This window comes from Molossus molossus, unplaced genomic scaffold, assembly GCF_014108415.1.
Source record: "Molossus molossus isolate mMolMol1 unplaced genomic scaffold, mMolMol1.p scaffold_m16_p_16, whole genome shotgun sequence".
NCBI classification, from domain to species: Eukaryota; Metazoa; Chordata; class Mammalia; order Chiroptera; family Molossidae; genus Molossus; species Molossus molossus.
In genome coordinates, this window is record NW_023425351.1 from 71,391,126 (window position 1) to 71,409,167 (window position 18,042).

Below are 18,042 nucleotides of genomic sequence, written 5' to 3' on the forward strand. Positions count from 1 at the left end.
CACTCCCTCTGCTCCTGCACCGAAGACGTGCAAAGGAACCCTGGCTGATGCCCATCCTCTGGGCTCGACATAAATGAAAAGGCCCAGATTCCCCAGACCCACAGCTCGGGAACAAGGAGACATCAGAACGACAGGAAGGGCTTTGCCACGTCCTGGACGGACCGTTTCTCATGTCCCTCCGCCCATTACCACGGGTACCCTCTGCAGGCCCCTTAGGGACAAGAAGTCACACTTTACACAGCAAAGGGCTTGGAAATTTGCCTTCAGGAAAGGAGAGCGAAGGCAGGTGGGGCCTGGGGAGGGGGTGCCCCACACTCTCTGCGGGGGCCAGTGGGGGCAGCTCCAGAAGACAGAGCAGGGAAGGCACCAGGGATGGGAGTCGGGCTGAGCACCAGGCTCCCCGCTGCGGGGGAGTCCCCAGCTCCAGAAGTCGCCGTAGCTGGAAGGGCAGGGGTTCCCGGTACAAAGCAGTGGGACACCTGGTGGGGGGTGCTCACCGCCTGCCCGGGGTGCCCAGGTTTTCCGGGGAAGCCGATCTCTCCAGGTAAACCCTGGAGAAGAAACCACATGAGACGGTCAGTCCGACCTCTTCAAAGATCTTTCTCCGACCACTTCTCCTGCCCAGGCCCAGGCCTCTGGCTGTGATGAGGACGCCCAGTGGGGGCTGTACCCTGGGGCGCCTGGCTGGTGAAAGGCACAGTCGTCACACCTCTGAAGGTGGAGGGCTGGGGTTGTCTGGTCTGCACAGGGGCCCCCACCCTCCCATGCACTCCGACCTGGTGGGACCACCTGGTGGGGACCACCTCCCTCTGCACAGTGACTGCTGGGCCACCCCACCCAGGGGTCTCCCCTCTCCTCCCCACAGCAGAACCTTCCCAGCTGTATCTGAAGTGGGGGAGGGGACACGGTGACAAATATCTACCCTGACCCCCTGTGCCTCGGAGCCGGACCACACATTACTAGCCGACTCCCCGGTGGACCACCCCAGCCTATCGTCCCTAACACGGCCCGTCTCAGGAGCAGCCGACCAGAGGCCCCGGGGCCAGAGGGCGAGGGGCTCGGGGGGCTGTGGGCGGGGTCCCCGTGCGTGTGACTGTCCGTGGCAATGTCCCGGCTCCCATGGGCCACGACACCACCATCTAAGTACCCATGAAAGAAAGTCAAAGCCGGCCTTACCGGGGGGCCTCCAGGCCCAGGGGCGCCAGGGACACCAGGGGGTCCTGGGGGACCCTGTAAAGAAGAGCAGAAAGCTGGTCAGGGCAGGGGTGCAGCCGCCTCCGGGGGTGCTGTCCGTTGAGAAGGGAGGAGGGGATGGGACAGAGACGGGGGAGGGCCTCAGCTTCCTTTGCAATGTCTTATTTCCTCTAAGCAAAAAAGAAATAGCAGAAAGAAAGAATCTAAAGTAAAATTTACAAAATGTTAGCGTGTCATGTCGGGGCAATGGGACTCTGCCTGTTACATGATGGATTCTGCTCTGTTTTAACTACTTGAGCATTTACGATAAATACACGTGTGCACCCCCCCCCCCCCCCCGCCACGTACCAGCAGAGATCTTCTAAAACAGCGGTTCCCAACACGAGCAGCATCGCAGCACCCCGCTGTCCACCAGGGCGACCGCAGGCCCCACCCAAGTTCTAGGACGCACCTCTGGCCTGAGGTTGCTGGGCATTCCCTCCAGAGACGCCCTCCTGCCTCACCTCCCTCCCCCGCCGTCTCCACCTCTGACCTTGTCTCCAGGTCCCCAGGCGGAATGAACCACGCCCTCCTGCTCGCTCAAGGGCAGCGAAACCGTGTTGATCTGACTGACGGGCCCACGGAGGCACAGGGGCCGCTTGTGCCCTCCGCATCTCGCGTCACACAGTGACAACCCAGGGCTTGGCACAGAGCAGGCGCTCCGTCCGCCTTTGAACAAGGGAGCGAGCGGGACGCAGCAGAGAGCTACGGGGACCCGCGTTGGGAGAGAACAATGCCGCGTCGCCACTAGAGGGCGATACATACTTAGAAATGGCAAAGGCGGCTGCTTCCGTGGACAGTTCCCTTCTCTCCCTCTGGGCGCGCACGTGAGTCAACAAGAGGCCCAGACAGGGACCAGGACTTTGGGGAGGCCTCTGTTTCCTCTGCGGCTCGCTCAGTCCTGGAGTCCCTGGAAGCAGAGCCTGCTTTTGTCCAAAGACATTTGCTCTGAGCTAGAGCAACTGAGGTGCCAGACAGAGCTGGACAGTGGGTGGCCTGGGCAGGAACCAAGGCAGGGTCCCCTTGAATGCATGACGGGGGCTGAGGGAACCAGAGAAGGCTCCTGGTCTCGCCCGTATTGTCACCAGCTGTAGGCACCCCGCAGGCTGCTCCAGCTCAGCCCGGCAGGTGACACAGGACCCCCCTCCACAGGTCAGTTCCAGGCGATGTTTCCGTTTCTTCCACCTCTGAGGTTCTCCCGCCCCCGCGACCCCGCGGAGTCTATCGGAGGTCCCTTGTCACCCCGCATCACCTCCCTTCGCTGGCGATTTGGGCCGTTACTTTTCTTCCCTCCTCACATTGCCAGGGACGCGGACGGCCCCTGAGATGCTCTGTGCTTTGCGCAGGATTGTTCTGGAAGCCAGCCTCCCGGCCAGCTCACTACTCTGACCTGCTCCCCCCCCTCCTCCTTCATCTCCTGCACGTCACCACCTGCTTGTTCCAGAGCTCACCGCAGGTTAGAGCACGGGTCTGAGTCATCTCCTACCGGGGGGCGAACCTCCCTCTGGCAGTGATGAAAACCGGGGCCCAGAGAGGGGAAGGGCCAGCTGAGGTCACAGAGCCGTCTTCTCCAGGGGTCCTGAACGGTCCTGAAGAGCCACCTGGGGAGCTGGTGGTAAATATGGGTGCACGGGTCCTTGTTTGGTCTCTGAGACACAGGGACACGTCCCGAGTCACTGACTTTGGAAACACCCCCGGGTAAGTGGAGGGCCGCAAGGGCGCTACGTCCCACCCTGACTGCTGCTGATGCTACCAGCCAGGGCACACGAAGGAGCCGAATCCCAGCCCTCCCCTCCATTGGGTGTCTGCCCCACCCTTCCGCTCAGGTCCGTCCTCACTGAAGAGCTGGGACTTGGAGGCAAGCGAACGGAGATTGGACAAAGCTGCCCTTCAGACACAAAGATCCTGACCCCTTCTCCCTTCCCTCCCCACACCACCCTTGCACATGGGGACCTGGGTCTCACCCCTTCTTGTCACAGTCTATTCCACCCTAGAACACTTTGCTCTCCTGAAAGACTGTGTGTGAAGCAGAACAAGCACTGGGTTAATACAGCTGAAGGGCCCACAGCACTGGCCCCTTGCCATGCACACAGTAGGGGTTGATTGTTATGCACACAGTAGGGGTTGTTATGCACACAGTAGGGGTTGATTGCCATGCACACAGTAGGGGTTGATTGTTATGCACACAGTAGGGGGTTGATTGCTAAGCACACAGTAGGGGTTGATTGTTATGCACACAGTAGGGGTTGATTGTTATGCACATAGTAGGGGGTTGATTGCTAAGCACATAGTAGGGGTTGACTGCCATGCACACAGTAGGGGTCGATTGTTATACACACAGTAGGGGGTTGATTGCTTTGCACACAGTAGGGTGTTGATTGCTATGCACACAGTAGGGGGTTGATTGCCATGCACACAGTAGGGGGTTGATTGCTAAGCACACAGTAGGGTGTTGATTGCTATGCACATAGTAGGGGGTTGATTGCTTTGCACACAGTAGGGTGTTGATTGCTAAGCACACAGTAGGGTTTATTGTTATGCACACAGTAGGGGGTTGATTGCTAAGCACACAGTAGGGGATGGATAACTGCTGTGCTCAGGAACCAGAGCAAAACCCTACAGAGTGATTAACCTAACAAGCGCAAAGCCATTCAGAAATGGAGAAGACACGCTGGAAGCGGGTACGAAGGGCTGTCAGGGTGGAAACTGCTTCCCACAGGGGCACAGTGGGGGTTCAGGGCCGAGCTGTCTGCAGAGGCCTTTGCAGTTGACTGGGGGCTTCTCGCCAGCTTGACGGGGAGGAAACAGCAATCAGCCAGCCTGCCGCCTGAATGGACTTGGGCAAGGACAGTCCCTCCTGGCACCTCTGTCTCCCCAAGGATGACAGGACTGGAGGCCCCTCCCTCATCACTGTAGTTGATTAACAAAGGGGTGAGAACCAGCCCCGCACCTGGGAGGCTTCCACAGATGTGACTTCACTGCCTTCTCATACTGCTCAACATATTTAAATAACCAATTAATCTAATTATTAATGAGAGTGACAAATTAGCCCAAAGATCTAAATGTTAACAGCAAAATAATGACGGTTTTAATTATTACTAATGAAAACAGCTAAGTAATGACTCTCCCTATTAATTAACCAATCATTCTAACGACCAATGGAACGATATTTGACCTTCCTAATGCAGCAGTGACCTAACAGCTATGTAATGTGATTAGTCATGATGATGATGATGCATAAATGAGCAATTAACCTAATTATCATCGATAAATGAATGGCACGTAGATATTTCTGACAGACACCTGGTTCTGACTGGAGTTGGTTTATGAAGCCGGGTACAATCCGAAGACAACTTGCACGGTGACCACATTCCCTTTCCGGCTTGCAAAGCTTTGCCTTAGTGGGGGGCTGTTCATAATGTGGGAGCCCTCCCCTCACACTGTGGTTTGCCGGGCACCACCCCAATGACGGTGGGGTCTCTACGAGTGGCAGGCCTGTAAGCCCACCCCGCGCCCCTGCAGCTCCTGGCTTGGCTGTGTTCCCTGGCAGCTGAATCCGGTGTCGTCTTTGCGAACACTGGACCAGACGAGCCACAGATGTCCACTCCCCTGCACGGCTGCCAGGACACAGAAGCCATCTGAATGTGCACGAACATCCTGAAACATTCTGGCAGGTGAAATTTCTCATCTTCAAAAGGAGGCACCGAAACCCTCTCATCAGATGCCAACCGCCCAGGGCTTTCTGCGCACGAGGCTGTGGTGCCCGCTGCACGGACAGCTGACGGGGCCCTGAGCTCGGCTTCCTTCGATTTTGAGCGGGACCTGCATTATTTCCTCACGGGCGGTTATGAAGAACAGACAGGATTCTATATGAACAGTAAAGAAAGTGACTGATGAAAGCAGAGACTAAAGATACGTATCCCCCTCCCTCTGCTCGTCCCAGCATGTGTCACTTAGATCCCTCTGCAAAGAATCCACATCGATCAGCACAGGGACCCTCCTCTGGGCCCCAGAGCGGACCGACCACCCCCTCCCTGGTCTCCGCTCATCAGATCGCCGGGCTCCACCTGTAAGTCCGCCTGCACCAGCACCTACGGCTCCTCGGGCAGGGCTGAGGGCCTTCCAGGCTTCCTCCCAGGGCCGGTGGGTACTTGCTAAACACTTGTGAAATCAATGAACAAGCAGGCGGATGGCAGGCAGGAGGAGACCTTGGCCAGGCCCAGGTGGGAACGCAGATACGGCAGGAAGAGAAAATGGATGGTGCCCACCATGCTAACATCTGCATCCGACACCTCCGAGCCCGGGGGCGGGGCTCAGCCACGGTGCCAGGGAGGACACCCTACAAGCTGTACGCCGCCTGGTTCGGACCCAGCGACATCCCCCAGTAGAGCTGGGGCCTATTTCTGGCAAAGCCCCTGCCGTCGCGCGTCGGATCCTGTGCATGTCTGCAGCATCCCGCTCGGGGCACCGCGTTGAGAAAGACTCGCTGAATGGAGGGGACCTCAAAGTGTAAAATGCAAAAGTATTTCCCATGGTAGCAAACAAAGATCAGAAAACTGCAGCCTGAAGAAATCGATGGAGCTTCCTGCAGGGTGAGCCTCTGAGAGGCACAGGCCTGGCTGCCGGAGGGCGGGGCGCAGACGCAGACAGCGCTCAGTTGCCCTGTGGGCACCCCAGTGTCGGAGGGAGGGGCACAGACGCAGACAGCGCTCCGTTGCCCTGTGGGCACCCCAGTGTCGGAGGGAGGGGCACAGACGCAGACAGCGCTCCGTTGCCCTGTGGGCACCCCAGTGTCGGAGGGGGGGGCACAGACGCAGACAGCGCTCCGTTGCCCTGTGGGCACCCCAGTGTCGGAGGGAGGGGCACAGACGCAGACAACGCTCGGTTGCCCTCTGGGCACCCCAGTGTCAGAGGGGGGGGCGCAGACGCAGACAGCGCTCAGTTGCCCTGCGGGCACCCCAGTGTCGGAGGGGGGGCACAGACACAGACAGCGCTCAGTTGCCCTGCGGGCCCCCCAGTGTCGGAGGGGGGTCACAGAGGCAGACAGCGCTCGCTCAGTTGCCCTGCGGGCCCCCCAGTGTCGGAGGGGGGGGCATAGAGGCAGACAGCGCTCAGTTGCCCTGCGGGCCCCCCAGTGTCGGAGGAGGGGGCGCAGACGCAGCGCTCAGTTGCCCTGCGGGTCCCCCAGTGTCGGAGGGGGGGGCGCAGAGGCAGACAGCGCTCAGTTGCCCTGCGGGCCCCCCAGTGTCGGAGGAGGGGGCGCAGAGGCAGACAGCGCTCAGTTGCCCTGCGGGCACCCCAGTGTCGGAGGGGGGGGCGCAGAGGCAGACAGTGCTCGGTTGCCCTGCGGGCACCCCAGTGTCGGAGGGAGGGGGCACAGAGGCAGACAGCGCTCAGTTGCCCTGCGGGCCCCCCAGTGTCGGAGGGAGGGGGCACAGACACAGACAGCGCTCGGTTGCCCTGCGGGCACCCCAGTGTCGGAGGGGGGGGTGCAGACACAGACAGCTCTCGCTCGGTTGCCCTGCGGGCCCCCCAGTGTACTGCGGATGCAGAGCCTCTGAGCACCGGGAATGGCAACTGAGTTTCTGCCCCTTTCCCACTCCCTCCGCTCCACATGCTCGTGCCCGATGCCGCTGGACTGCGCGCCGGGGTCTGCCACTCACACCTGGGTCAGCAGCCGCAGAAGCTGTTTCCGAAGTTCAGCTGGCAGATCTGGGTGGGCCAGGCCCTGCCAACCAGTGCCCAGCAGATGGTGGCCGCCACCACAGAGGTGTCTGAGGACAGGCGGGTGCTAAAGCCCCTGGCTCGGGGTGGGGCTGGGGGAAGGCCCCGCTGACCGAGCCCACCGGCTGGCTGGCTCCAGGAGAACAGGCGGCCTCCCTGCCTCCTGCCCACCAGGCCTCGGGCCCTGGGTCTCACCCTGCTCTTGCTTTGACCTCCTTCTCAATTAATATTATTTTTAACGAATGATGAGACTGAAGTTCAGGAGGTTAAGTGACTTGTCCAAGATGCCCAGGCGGAAATGGGGGTGCTGGGGTGTGAACCCAGGTCGCACTGACTCTGAGGGGCGCCGTCCCCCCCAGTGTGGCCTCTCTGGGAAGGCACTGACCCACGTGGAGTGGGGTGAGGGGCGGGTGGGCTCGGGTGGGCAGAGTGCAGGGAACCTGAGCGCCGGTGTCGCCCACACTGCGGGAGGCGCCCAGGAGTGCCCAGGGGCTGGCAGGGTTCAGGGCAAGGTCGCCCGGGGGGACGGCAGCACCTGCTCAGCAGCTGGTGGCCCCGAGCCAGCCTCTGTATCTGGGGGTCTCGCCTTTCATCTGTGGAATGAGGGTGATGACCCTGGGCCTGCCCACCTGGCAGGGTGGCAGGGGGTCCCCGGGACCACCAGAGAAGGCCCCTATGGGAGAGTGTGGGGGCCAGGAGCTGGGCAAAGCAGGGGCCGGGAGGACGTTACCCAGAGCTGAGCCTGATAGACGGGAAAGTCGGGGGAAGGAGGAGGGTGGACATCCAGGGAGGGGAGTCGGGGGAGGAGGAGGGTGGGCGTCCAGGGAGGGGAGTCGGGGGAGGAGGAGGGTGGGCGTCCAGGGAGGGGAGTCGGGGGAGGAGGAGGGTGGGCGTCCAGGGAGGGGAGTCGGGGGAGGAGGAGGGTGGGCGTCCAGGGAGGGGAGTCGGGGGAGGAGGAGGGTGGGCGTCCAGGGAGGGGAGTCGGGGGAGGAGGAGGGTGGGCGTCCAGGGAGGGGAGTCGGGGGAGGAGGAGGGTGGGCGTCCAGGGAGGGGAGTCGGGGGAGGAGGAGGGTGGGCGTCCAGGGAGGGGAGTCGGGGGAGGAGGAGGGTGGGCGTCCAGGGAGCGAGGCAGTGCTGGGAACAGAGGCCTTTGTGACGGGCCCGCCCATCCTGTGACTGATGGGAAGCTGAGGCCGGATGGGGAGGGGCCAGTGCCCCTCAGTGCTGGAATCAGACTGACACCGGAACACAAGTCCTTGGCCCTACAGTCGTGACCCCCCTGTTGAGTGTTCCAACCCTGTGGCCAAACCCCTTCCAGTTCCGAGTCGTATCCAGCCGCCCCCCAGCTGGGGCTGTCATCTCCGCCCCGCCGCGGCCTGTCCATGCCTGCGCACAGCTGCCCAGCAGCAGCACCTGTGCGTCGTGGCCCCTGCTCCTGGAGCCCCTCCCGCGCCCCCACCCCCTTCGCGTAACACTGGCCACCACTGCTCCCCCTCCTCTGACCTAAACTCCTCCAGGACAGCGAACGGGGCATCCCCCCGAGAGGGAGGACAGGAGGCGCGAGGGGCAATGCCTACGGAGTGTTCTTCTCCATGCTCCGAGGAGGGGCCCCGCCAGCTCTGGTTACCCCCGAGCGCTGCCCTGCCCCTCACTGAATGGACGGAGGGTGCCCCTACCGACAGGACGGGGAGGAGCGCTTACCTGCGGCCCCAGCGATCCAGCGAGTCCAGGTGCGCCGGCTTCTCCTTTCTTCCCCTGAGGACGGAACAGAAGACAGTCAGCAGGAGGCGGCGCCCACGGCTGCTCCGCGGACAGTCCGGGCTGCTCCCCAGGCTCCGTGGCCAGGCTGCCCCGGAGGCCGCACAGAGAAGCACGCGGGCCGGGAAGGCCCAGCTGCGGCCGGGGAGGTCGGCTGTGGGTCCAGCTCTGTTCCGGCCGGCGTCGGTCACACGGCCTGGACGGGGCAGCAAGGTCGAGGCCAGGAGGAGCTTCCCGAGTCGTCAGGTACAATTCAGTGGCGGTCACAGACGGCTGCGGTGTGAGCCCAGCCCTGGAGGGATCCGTCGCCCCCACATCAGGGAGCTGACCGCGGAGGCTGGGGGCTCCCAGCCCCCCTTCCTCAGAGTGGAAGCCGGACATGCCAGCGTTTCATCCACGCAGACTTCCCCTCCACGGCCTTCCGGGGTGTCCCGTAAAAGTCGCCAATTATTGACACAATGACGAAACCATTTTCCCTCAAGTTCAGTGGGACAGACTACGAATCTCGATAAAATTCAGGCCAGCAAGGTGACCGTCTGGAGGAGAGGCTGAGGGCTGGGGGTGCGGGGGGGCTGGGACAGTTACAGGATGCAGGAAAGGACCAGAGGGAAGAGGAAGGGTGACAAGGTCAGGCCTGTAACAGAGCAGAACCCCTCATTAAACGCCACTGGATGGGGACGGTGGGTTTCCTCTCTCAGGTGACTCAGTTCCCTCCCAAGGGCCGTAGGAGCCTCAGCCCTGCGTCCTGGCTGGAGGGTCTGCGGCAGGACACGGCCAGCGGTCCGTGAGCGCGGTGGTGGCTGTGGAAGGCATGAAGCGGAGCGGTACCCATGCCAGGAGGTCAAAACATGCCCCGGGAGAGGAGAAACATGGGGAGGCAGGAGGCAGGAGAGCGGGCCGGGCGACGGGAATGCCAGGAAGGACATCTGGAGAGGAGACATCCCAAGTGCCAGGTTTGCAGCAAAAAGGTGACGAGAAGGCAAAGAAAACTATCAGGAAATTTATGATCGTACTGTCCCCCAAGAAAGGCACAGTCTTTCCTGGCTCACCCGGGAAGGGGCACCCCCTGAGCGACACGAGGGCAGCACCTCTGGCCAGCCCCAGCGTCTGTGGCATGCCCAGTGACGGCCAGCCTGCAGCCGTGACCAGAGGGGCGTGGCCTGCTCACACGCCCAGGCCTTTCCCGCCGGAGTTCTCCGGGCCCACCTGTGCTGGAAGGTTATTTTCCCCAAAGTCCCTGATTGGAACGTGCCGGACGCTGTGCCTCTGGCCTTCAGAGCCCACAGCCCATGCCCTGGTCCCTGAAGCATCCGCTCCAGCAGGCTGCCGAGACTGGCCCCAAAGATGCCCAGGACTCCTGGCCTCTGACGCTGCCCACACTGCCGCCTCGGCCTGTGACCTTCCCTCCACCTCACCTTGTCAAAGCCATTTCCCAGCCCAGTACCACCCCTTCCAGGAAGCCCCAGCACCCGGGGGGAAAATGGCAAGATACGACAGAGACACACCAGAGGGGTACATTTCCCAGCGCGCCCCAAGAGCTAATGAGTTACACCCGCCAGGGAGGGTGTGGAGGCCCTGGGTCAGCAGCTGTCAGCCCAGTTCACCACGTGCGCTTCCCCTGCAGTGCTGGAGAAAAGGGAGTCCTGAGTCCAAGGTAGGTAGGAAGGGCGAGCACACAACTTGCTGAGTCTGAGCTTCTCATGTGGGAAGTTATATAACCATTGCAATGATCAGAAAGGACAGCAGTGGAAGAAATTATTCAATATTTGAATATGTGATGTATAAAGCATACTGAAGCATCATGCAAACGTAACAGATAATTATGAGAATAAGGAGGAAGGTGGTGGTGACAGTAATACAGAGAAAATGAAACAGCAGGATTCCAGCTCCCTGGAGTCCCCCTAGTGGGCGAGACCATGTGTCACACAGATCTGGTGTCACAACGGCTACCTCCTAGCAATGCTGTGAAGGTTAAATGAGATAGTGCTTCCAAAGTGCTTAGCACAGGATTAGACATTCGGAAATGCTTAGCAGTATGGTGTGGTAGTAATGATGGTGGTGGTGGTGGTACTGCTGCTGGTGGTAATAGTGATGGGGGTGATGATAACCATGGTGACAGAGATGGTGGTGATGTTAGTAATGGTGACAATGGTGGTGGTGGTGGTGGTGGTGGTAGTGATGGTGATGGTGGTAGGGGTGGGGGTGATGGTGATGATGGTGGTGGTGATGGTGGTGATAGTGGTGGTGGTGGTAGTAGTAATGGTGGTGGTGGTGGTAGCAATGGTGGTGGTGGTAGCGATGGTGGTGGTGGTAGCGATGGTGGTGGTGGTGGTAGCGATGGAGGTGGTAGCGATGGAGGTGGTGGTGGTGGCGATGGTGATGGTGGTGATGGTGGTGGTGGTGGTAGCGATGGTGGTGATGGTGGCGATGGTGGTGGTGATGTGGTAATGGTGGTGGTGGTGGTGATGGTGGCGATGGTGGTGATGGTGGCGATGGTGGTGGTGGTGGTGGCGGTGGTGGTGATGTGGTGGTAATGGCGGTGGTGGTGGTAGTGGTGGTGGTGGTGGTGGTGGTGGTGGTGGTGGTAGCGATGGTGGTGGTGGTAGCGATGGTGGTGATGGTGGCGATGGTGATGGTGGTGGTGGTGGTGGTGGTGATGGTGGTGATGGTGGTGATAATGGTGGTGGTGGTGATGTGGTGGTGAAGAAGGTAGCTCTAGTAGTAGATGTGTCAGTAGTTATGTAACTGCTGCATTTTGCACATAAATTGGCTGTGGGCATTTGAGAAGTGCTGGTCAGGGCAAGTTTTGCAGCTATAAAGAACTATTTTCCTAACAATAAGCCTGTTTATTGTCATTTTTCTTTTCTTCTCTTTTAAATTGCTACTCAACACAAAATCTCGGTAAGTGTTAGGAATTTATCATGAGCACAGACAATTCGAGCCATTCCAAATGCCAAGATGCTGAGTGGAACCGATGCTTCCCACACTGCCTGTCTGCCCGAGCAGGAGAGGGGAGCCCATAAATTCGGAACAGCGAGTCCTCCCGGCCGGGATGAGGAGCAGAGCCGTCTGAGGGCCATCAGCAGACAGGATTGCTTGTGCAAGCGGTTCTAATACGTGCCGTATGGTCTTTTGCTCAGTTCCTGTTCTCCATGCCTCCAAATGTCAAACCTGATTATTTTCTACTGGTTAGAGCCGAACCCAGGTGCTGTCCTCACATAAACCCTGGCCCTGTGCCACGAAATGAATCAAACAGTAGCCTGTGATCCGAATGACGCGTTACCATCTGGCAGCGCAAGGAAACGCACAGGAAAAGGCTTTAGGAATTGTCAGGTAAAACAAATGCAACCCAGGCAGCCACTGACCAAGGACCACTCGTGTGTCCCTCCTTGAATCAAACAGAAGGCAGAGCTGGTGGGCCTGGACGCTTCCAGCAACATGAGACCCTCAGCTCCAAGGGCAGCAGCCCGAGATGAATGTCGTGGGCGTTCAATCCGTCCTAAAGAACAGGCCCTGTCACTATCAGGGGGACCTCGATCAATCTGTCCAAGGCACCCATGGCAAGGACGGCTAATGTCCAGTTCAGAATTCTGGCGTTACGTGAACACACACACACACACACACACACACACACACTCCATCCTAAAGCAGAAACAGTGAAGAGTTGGAGCCAGGAGGACCCGAGGGTTCATCCTTGCCCCACCGTTCATAACCATGTGACAAGGGTAATTGGATTTGTGCCGCTGCATCTTGGTTTTCTCATTAAAACTGCCATCCCTCATAAGATCCTTGTAAGAACTGAGGGACCCAACGCAGACCACTTCCGAGCTGAGAGCCTGCCGAGTGCCTGGCCTTATTTCCTTCCTACCTGGATTACTTCTGCACCTGTGGGGAGAGACTCTGCTTTTAGGAATCTGTTCTGACGGCAGCTGACAGCCGGGCAGGAAACATTTGGGGGTCACTGGATGTTTAGGAAGGAGCGCATCCTATTTGATAGGGACAGGAACAGTTCTCACCTATTGAAGAGGGAGAAGAAAAGCCAGAAGATAAGGAGAAAGTGACCGAGGGAACCACAGAGATTGTCACTGGCTGGCAGAGACTGCAGTGACAAGGGCCTGAGTGACACCGAGCAGGTGGGACGTTTAATCTCCCAGGACAGGAAACATCTCGTGGTCGTCTCAGGAACCCCTTCCGTGATGACGGTCCTAGAGCTTAAACAGTCCAAAGTTTACACTAAGTTAATGCCTGGCAACACAGAATTCTCTTACACAAAACTGTGAGGGGTTTTTTCTCTCCTTTTTGTCCCAAGAAGAGGAAAGAGGTGATCCAGGCTGACTAGGTGGGACCCGGCACCATGAGCAAGGTCAAGGCAAAGTCAAAGCAAAGGGACAGAAGGGACAAAGTCCTCTTCTTTAAAACTGGACATTCCGTGCTGGAGGCCAGGGCCCGGGTGACCAGATGCCCGGTCCTGGGCACACACTCCTCTTACACACTGATTGTGTCACAGGCCCGTTCACGCACTGCATATTTATTATTTACACCTATTTATATGTCATGCTTGTACACTTCATGTGCGTGAAAGAGAGGTGTTTGGTAAGTGTGAGGCCCTCTTCTGCGGGCCGTGGATACAAAAACAATGGATGTTCGTTCTCACAGACTTGCATCCCGGTGGAGAAAACAAAAATGAACGTATTCACGGACGAGAAGTCTGTCGGGCGAGTCCTCCCCAGAAAATGAAACCGGGCCGGTGACAGTGACGCACATCTGCGACAGGCTGGATGACTAGGGCATGACCGGCTTTGGGGGAGGATCAACCTCCTGGAGGCTCTCGCGTGTTCAAGCGCCTGGGTGGCCTCGAGCCAGGCTGGTTCTGCTCTGGAACTTTCCGAGTTCGTACGCACCTGCAGCAGCTCCCGCTCCAGCTGAGAGACAGTGCCCGGTCCCCCTGCGCCCAGCGCCCTGCTCAGAGCAGCAGGAAGAACCTCCCACGGAGAGGCAGCACCTCCCCCGTCATCCAGCAGGGGGCGGCGTGCATCTCCCTCGGCTCCACAGGGGAGGCCCAGGGTGCAGGGCCTCTGACCCTCCCCTCTCCCTGTGTCATTGTGGAAAATTACCGGCTTTGTCCAGACGAACGCATTCCCTTGCCCCGGATTACGCTGTCTGCCTTGGCTAATCTCAAATGGAGGCTCACATTCCTCTCCCCACCCAGCGCTGTAGCCTCAGTTCTCCGTCCCCAGGTCCCGTGGCCTGTCATTCTCCCGCGTCTTCCCTTGTTGCAGCCGGAGTGTGTGCGGTGACGTCGAGTCCCGCGCAGTGATGTCTCAATGGGAACTGATGAGCAGGGAATGACAGGCCACCGAGAGGGGAGGAGAGAGAGGACTTTTTGAAGAAGTCCTCCCGTCTCGGTTTTCCTGACTCAGCCAGAGGCTCGCTGAATGGGGAGCAGCTTCAGCCCCCACTATCGGCAGGTCTGTCTCGGTCGTTTTCCATAGCCGCAGCTGCTGAACTAGCGAAACCCATGGAAGGACACAAAGCCCGAGTCAGGGATCATCGATGACACCTGGAGGGCCGGGGTCCCAGACACACCTGCTCGTCATCCTGCATTCACCGGGGAAGCAGGACAAGAGAGGGCCTCCTGTGCGCCCCTCTCATCACCCTGCCTGGTGACCTCTCACTCCCCTGCAGACACCGGGTCCCCCATGGCAGGAGCTCTGTCTCTGCCTTGGTGTCCCCACTGCCTGGCCCGGGGGGGTGCTCCCCCAGGCTCTGCCCTGCTCGGGGTCCCCACCCTTTCTCTTTCGGTCACTGTGGTCATCTCCTAAGGAGCCGCCTTCCCCTGCAGTCTACTCTCCACACAGTGGCCACATTTCGAGTGGAAGCCAGGCCACTTCTATCCCCCAAACCCTGCAGCAGCCAAAGTGTACCCAGAAATGCATGACACCGCCAGGGGAAGCTGGACACGCAGCGGACCGTTTCCACGGATTCAGGCGGGATGGCGGCGCTGTGGTTCTGTCTCATTTACGTTCCCTTTTCTCTCAGACACGCGAGCTGAGAACACGAGACGAGGGCGAGGTGTTCGGGTCCGGTTCACACAGCCCCGTGGGGGGCGTGGGCACTGGTCTAAATTAAACAAAGTGGCCATCGACTTGATCAGTGTCGAAACCGGTTTGGGGTCAATGGGGGTTCATGTCACCATTCCCTCTACTTTTAATTTTTTCACAATAAAACGTTTTTTAAACGTTCACCGGCCCCACATTTCACGCACCGTACAAGCCACGGTCCTCACCATGGCCCACAAGGCCCGACATGGGCTGTCTCCTCATGGCTCTGTCCCTGTCTCCTCCTGTTGGCCCCTCGCTCGCCACAGCCCGAGGTCTCTGTGCTCAAACACACCAGGCATGCGCAGGACCTGGGCCGGAGCTGTTCCTCTGCCTGCTGTGCTCTCCCCCAGCTCAGCTTGTCCAGCCCCCTCCCTCCAGAGACCCTGCTCGGCGTCTCCTCCCGCCTGGTCTATTTAAGTGCTGATTATTATGTGTTTCCCCCTCGCCTGCTGGCTAAGCATCCTGAGGCAGGGATCCCACCGGCCTCGGACCCTGCCAGAACCGGGTAGACGCTGGAGAAATGCCTGTTGAACTTGGAGAAGGCAAGGAAGGGGAGCAGGGAGGGGCAGGGGAGGGAGAAGGTCTGGGAGAAAAAAAATAGCAAAGACAAGGAAAGAAAGAGAAAGAGAGGGAAGGAAGAGGGAGTGTCCGGCCCCACTGTGATGCGGGCAGAGCCTGAACCGAAGCTGTGCCCACACCCTCTGCCCTGGAGAACAGGGGTCCAGAGAGGAGCTGACGGCCGGACACAGCAGTCTGTCCACGACAAGACCTGTGTCGGAATCGCTCAGCAGGGCCCTGTCAACCCTGCTGCCTTCTGCTCCCTCCTGAAAGGCCACCTCAGATGCCACCTGTTCCCAGCCCCCACTCGCCCTGGCATCTGCTCAAGCCAAGACCCTGCCCCTCTGAGCACCCTCAGTCCTTATCAGCCCCCACTGTGGCGTCTGGGTCACCTGTTCCTATGCCTCGGCTGTGAGCTCCCCGGCGTGAGCTCCTGCAGACTGAGACCTGGCTCTCTGCAGCTCCTGCAGCGTGAGCCACAGGCCTGTGCGCGTGGGCACAGCTGCCCCCTGTGGACACGTGCCACGTGGAAGGAGAGAAGGCGAGAAAACGGAGCCAGGCTTTAGAGACTTTCATCCCCAGCGGCCACCACCGGTGGCTGTGCCCCCAGCAAACACCACCCCGTCCCGCCCTCCCCACCCCTCCACCTGGTGGCTGCTCTGGGTTTTATTCCCCGAATCGCCAGTCTTGGTGCACTTCTCCAGGGCCCCGGGCCAGTGTCAAGTGGGACCCGGCCAGGCCGCACTGCACAGTGGCTGGTATTACTCTTAGGAATAAAGGGTTTGGGGAGGATGACAACAGCCATCCCTGGGGAATACATGAACACTTTGGGGGGAGCCAAGAAGTCATGGGCAAGGAGGTGGGGGCCTCAACAAGCAAGCTCCAAGCAAGATGGGCCCCTCCCCTCCTGATGAGACCCGTCAGGTGACGACGTGGGGACTTCTCACAGGGGCTCACATCCACGCCACTTGCCCCCCGATGCCCGTTCGAGAGGGTAACGCCCGCGGCAGGTCCACGCATGAACTGCTCGCCGGCCTGACAGTACCCGGCACAGGGGTGCTGCTCCCTCCAGACTGCGCACGGGGAGGGCGGGAGCCCGGCCACGTCCCGCTGCCCCTCGGGCCGCCCGGGGCCCTTTCTCCCAGCTCAGCGGGTGGGGAAGCCTCCCCCAGGGACAAGGCCACAGGCTCAGAGAGACCCGGCGGCACGAGGGTCACACAGCTGCTGGGAAGCAGACAGGTGCCCTCGCCACCAAGTCCCACATCCCTGCTCTACGCAGAGCAGAGGCCCGCCGGCTGACAGGGAAACTGAGGCCAGGGCTGGTGATGTGAGCGGGAGGTAGCATATTCAAGCTCTCCCAGCGGGGTGAGCGACTTCGGCTCCCCCACCCAGCCCTCCTCTGCCAGCCGCCCAGCGCCTTGCAGACCTGAGGGTTCCAGATGGTCAGTGGACGCAGGGGTGTTTGGGAACCAGAGAAAGTTCACTGGAGGTTAGGACAGGGTGGAGTCTATGCTGAGTCATAAAAGCAGGTCATCAGCTTCAGAACCGAGGATATAAAATGTGATCAGAGGGTGGGTCAACCACCGTGGAAAGAACAAATCCACAGCAAGTCCATGACTCTATCCATGTCACTGAGCTACAGACTCTCCCGGCTAAGACAGGCCATACATGGGACTGGGCAGCCTCTGTCGGATCCCAGGGTGCCCCATCCGCCCATCTGTCCGTGGTCCCCTGGCCTCTGAGCCCAACCCTGCAGGGGCAGTGAGCTCACCCCCGCACGGCTGTGCCCCAGCCAGCTCTCCACGTGCACAGTAAGGTGCTAGGGTCACGTACTAGAGGTCAGCAGATGTGAACCTGAGTCCCTGCCCTGTGTCAGGCACCCTGCTGACACCTGGGGACATCGAGTCAGGGGTCAGTCCCTGTCTGCTGCCGAGACACCAAGGAGGGCACCTAACCCCGGTGAGCCTGACCCCTCGTCCCGTGACCGTTGAAACCCGTGGCCTTAAACGGCAAAGCCCGTGCGACACAGGAGCTGTGCGCACCACGAGGACACTCGGGGGTGCACACCTGCAGGAGGAGACAGGGGCTCGTTAAATCAAAGTAAGTGGCCTCTCGGGGGGACGCAGTGGTGCTCGGTCATCACGTGGATGTCAACGGACTGGGGCGGTTCTCTGGTCTTGCACTACGCATTTTCCTAGTCCTTCCCCAACACGTAGCTTGAACGTCACCTCCTCCAAGAAGCCCTGGTTGCTCCCAGGTGGGTCTGTGTTCCCTCAGCACCCGGTTGCCTTCTGCCAGGGCTCTGGCCGCACACAGGTGTGAGTGTCTATGTACAGGACGCGGGACAGACCACAAACTCACTCCCGTCTCCCCAGGCCCCAGCGGAAGACTGAGCACCTAGGAGATCCTAAGCCACATCGGAGGAGCTCGGTCTACCCTTCAACCTTTTCATTTCCAGCCCAGGAGCTGGCGACATCTCCTCTGCTCGAGCTGTGAATGAGGCCAGGCGGTGAGCTGGGGACTCCGAAAGGAAGGGCTGTGTACTTACTCGAAGGCCTTGCAGACCAGGGTGTCCGTCCTTGCCCTCCGGACCCATGGGACCCTTTGGGGGAGAGAGAACATTGAGACCGTGGTGAATACAGGGTCCTCCACCCCAGGCTGCACGCGG

The 18,042-nt window shown here is 59.8% G+C and overlaps 1 protein-coding gene across 1 annotated transcript in view; it reads right to left on the reverse strand.

Moving 5' to 3' along the window:
- The window catches only part of COL22A1 (collagen type XXII alpha 1 chain), a 162,382-nt gene that overhangs the window by 73,203 nt on the left and 71,137 nt on the right, over positions 1 to 18,042 (reverse strand). Inside the window, exons 21-24 of the mRNA XM_036264164.1 lie at positions 17,923 to 17,976; positions 8,659 to 8,712; positions 1,177 to 1,230; positions 498 to 551 (exon numbers count right to left, since the gene is read on the reverse strand). Of these exons, the coding sequence (XP_036120057.1) occupies positions 498 to 551; positions 1,177 to 1,230; positions 8,659 to 8,712; positions 17,923 to 17,976 (216 nt within the window). The remainder of the gene's footprint in view (positions 1 to 497; positions 552 to 1,176; positions 1,231 to 8,658; positions 8,713 to 17,922; positions 17,977 to 18,042) is intronic.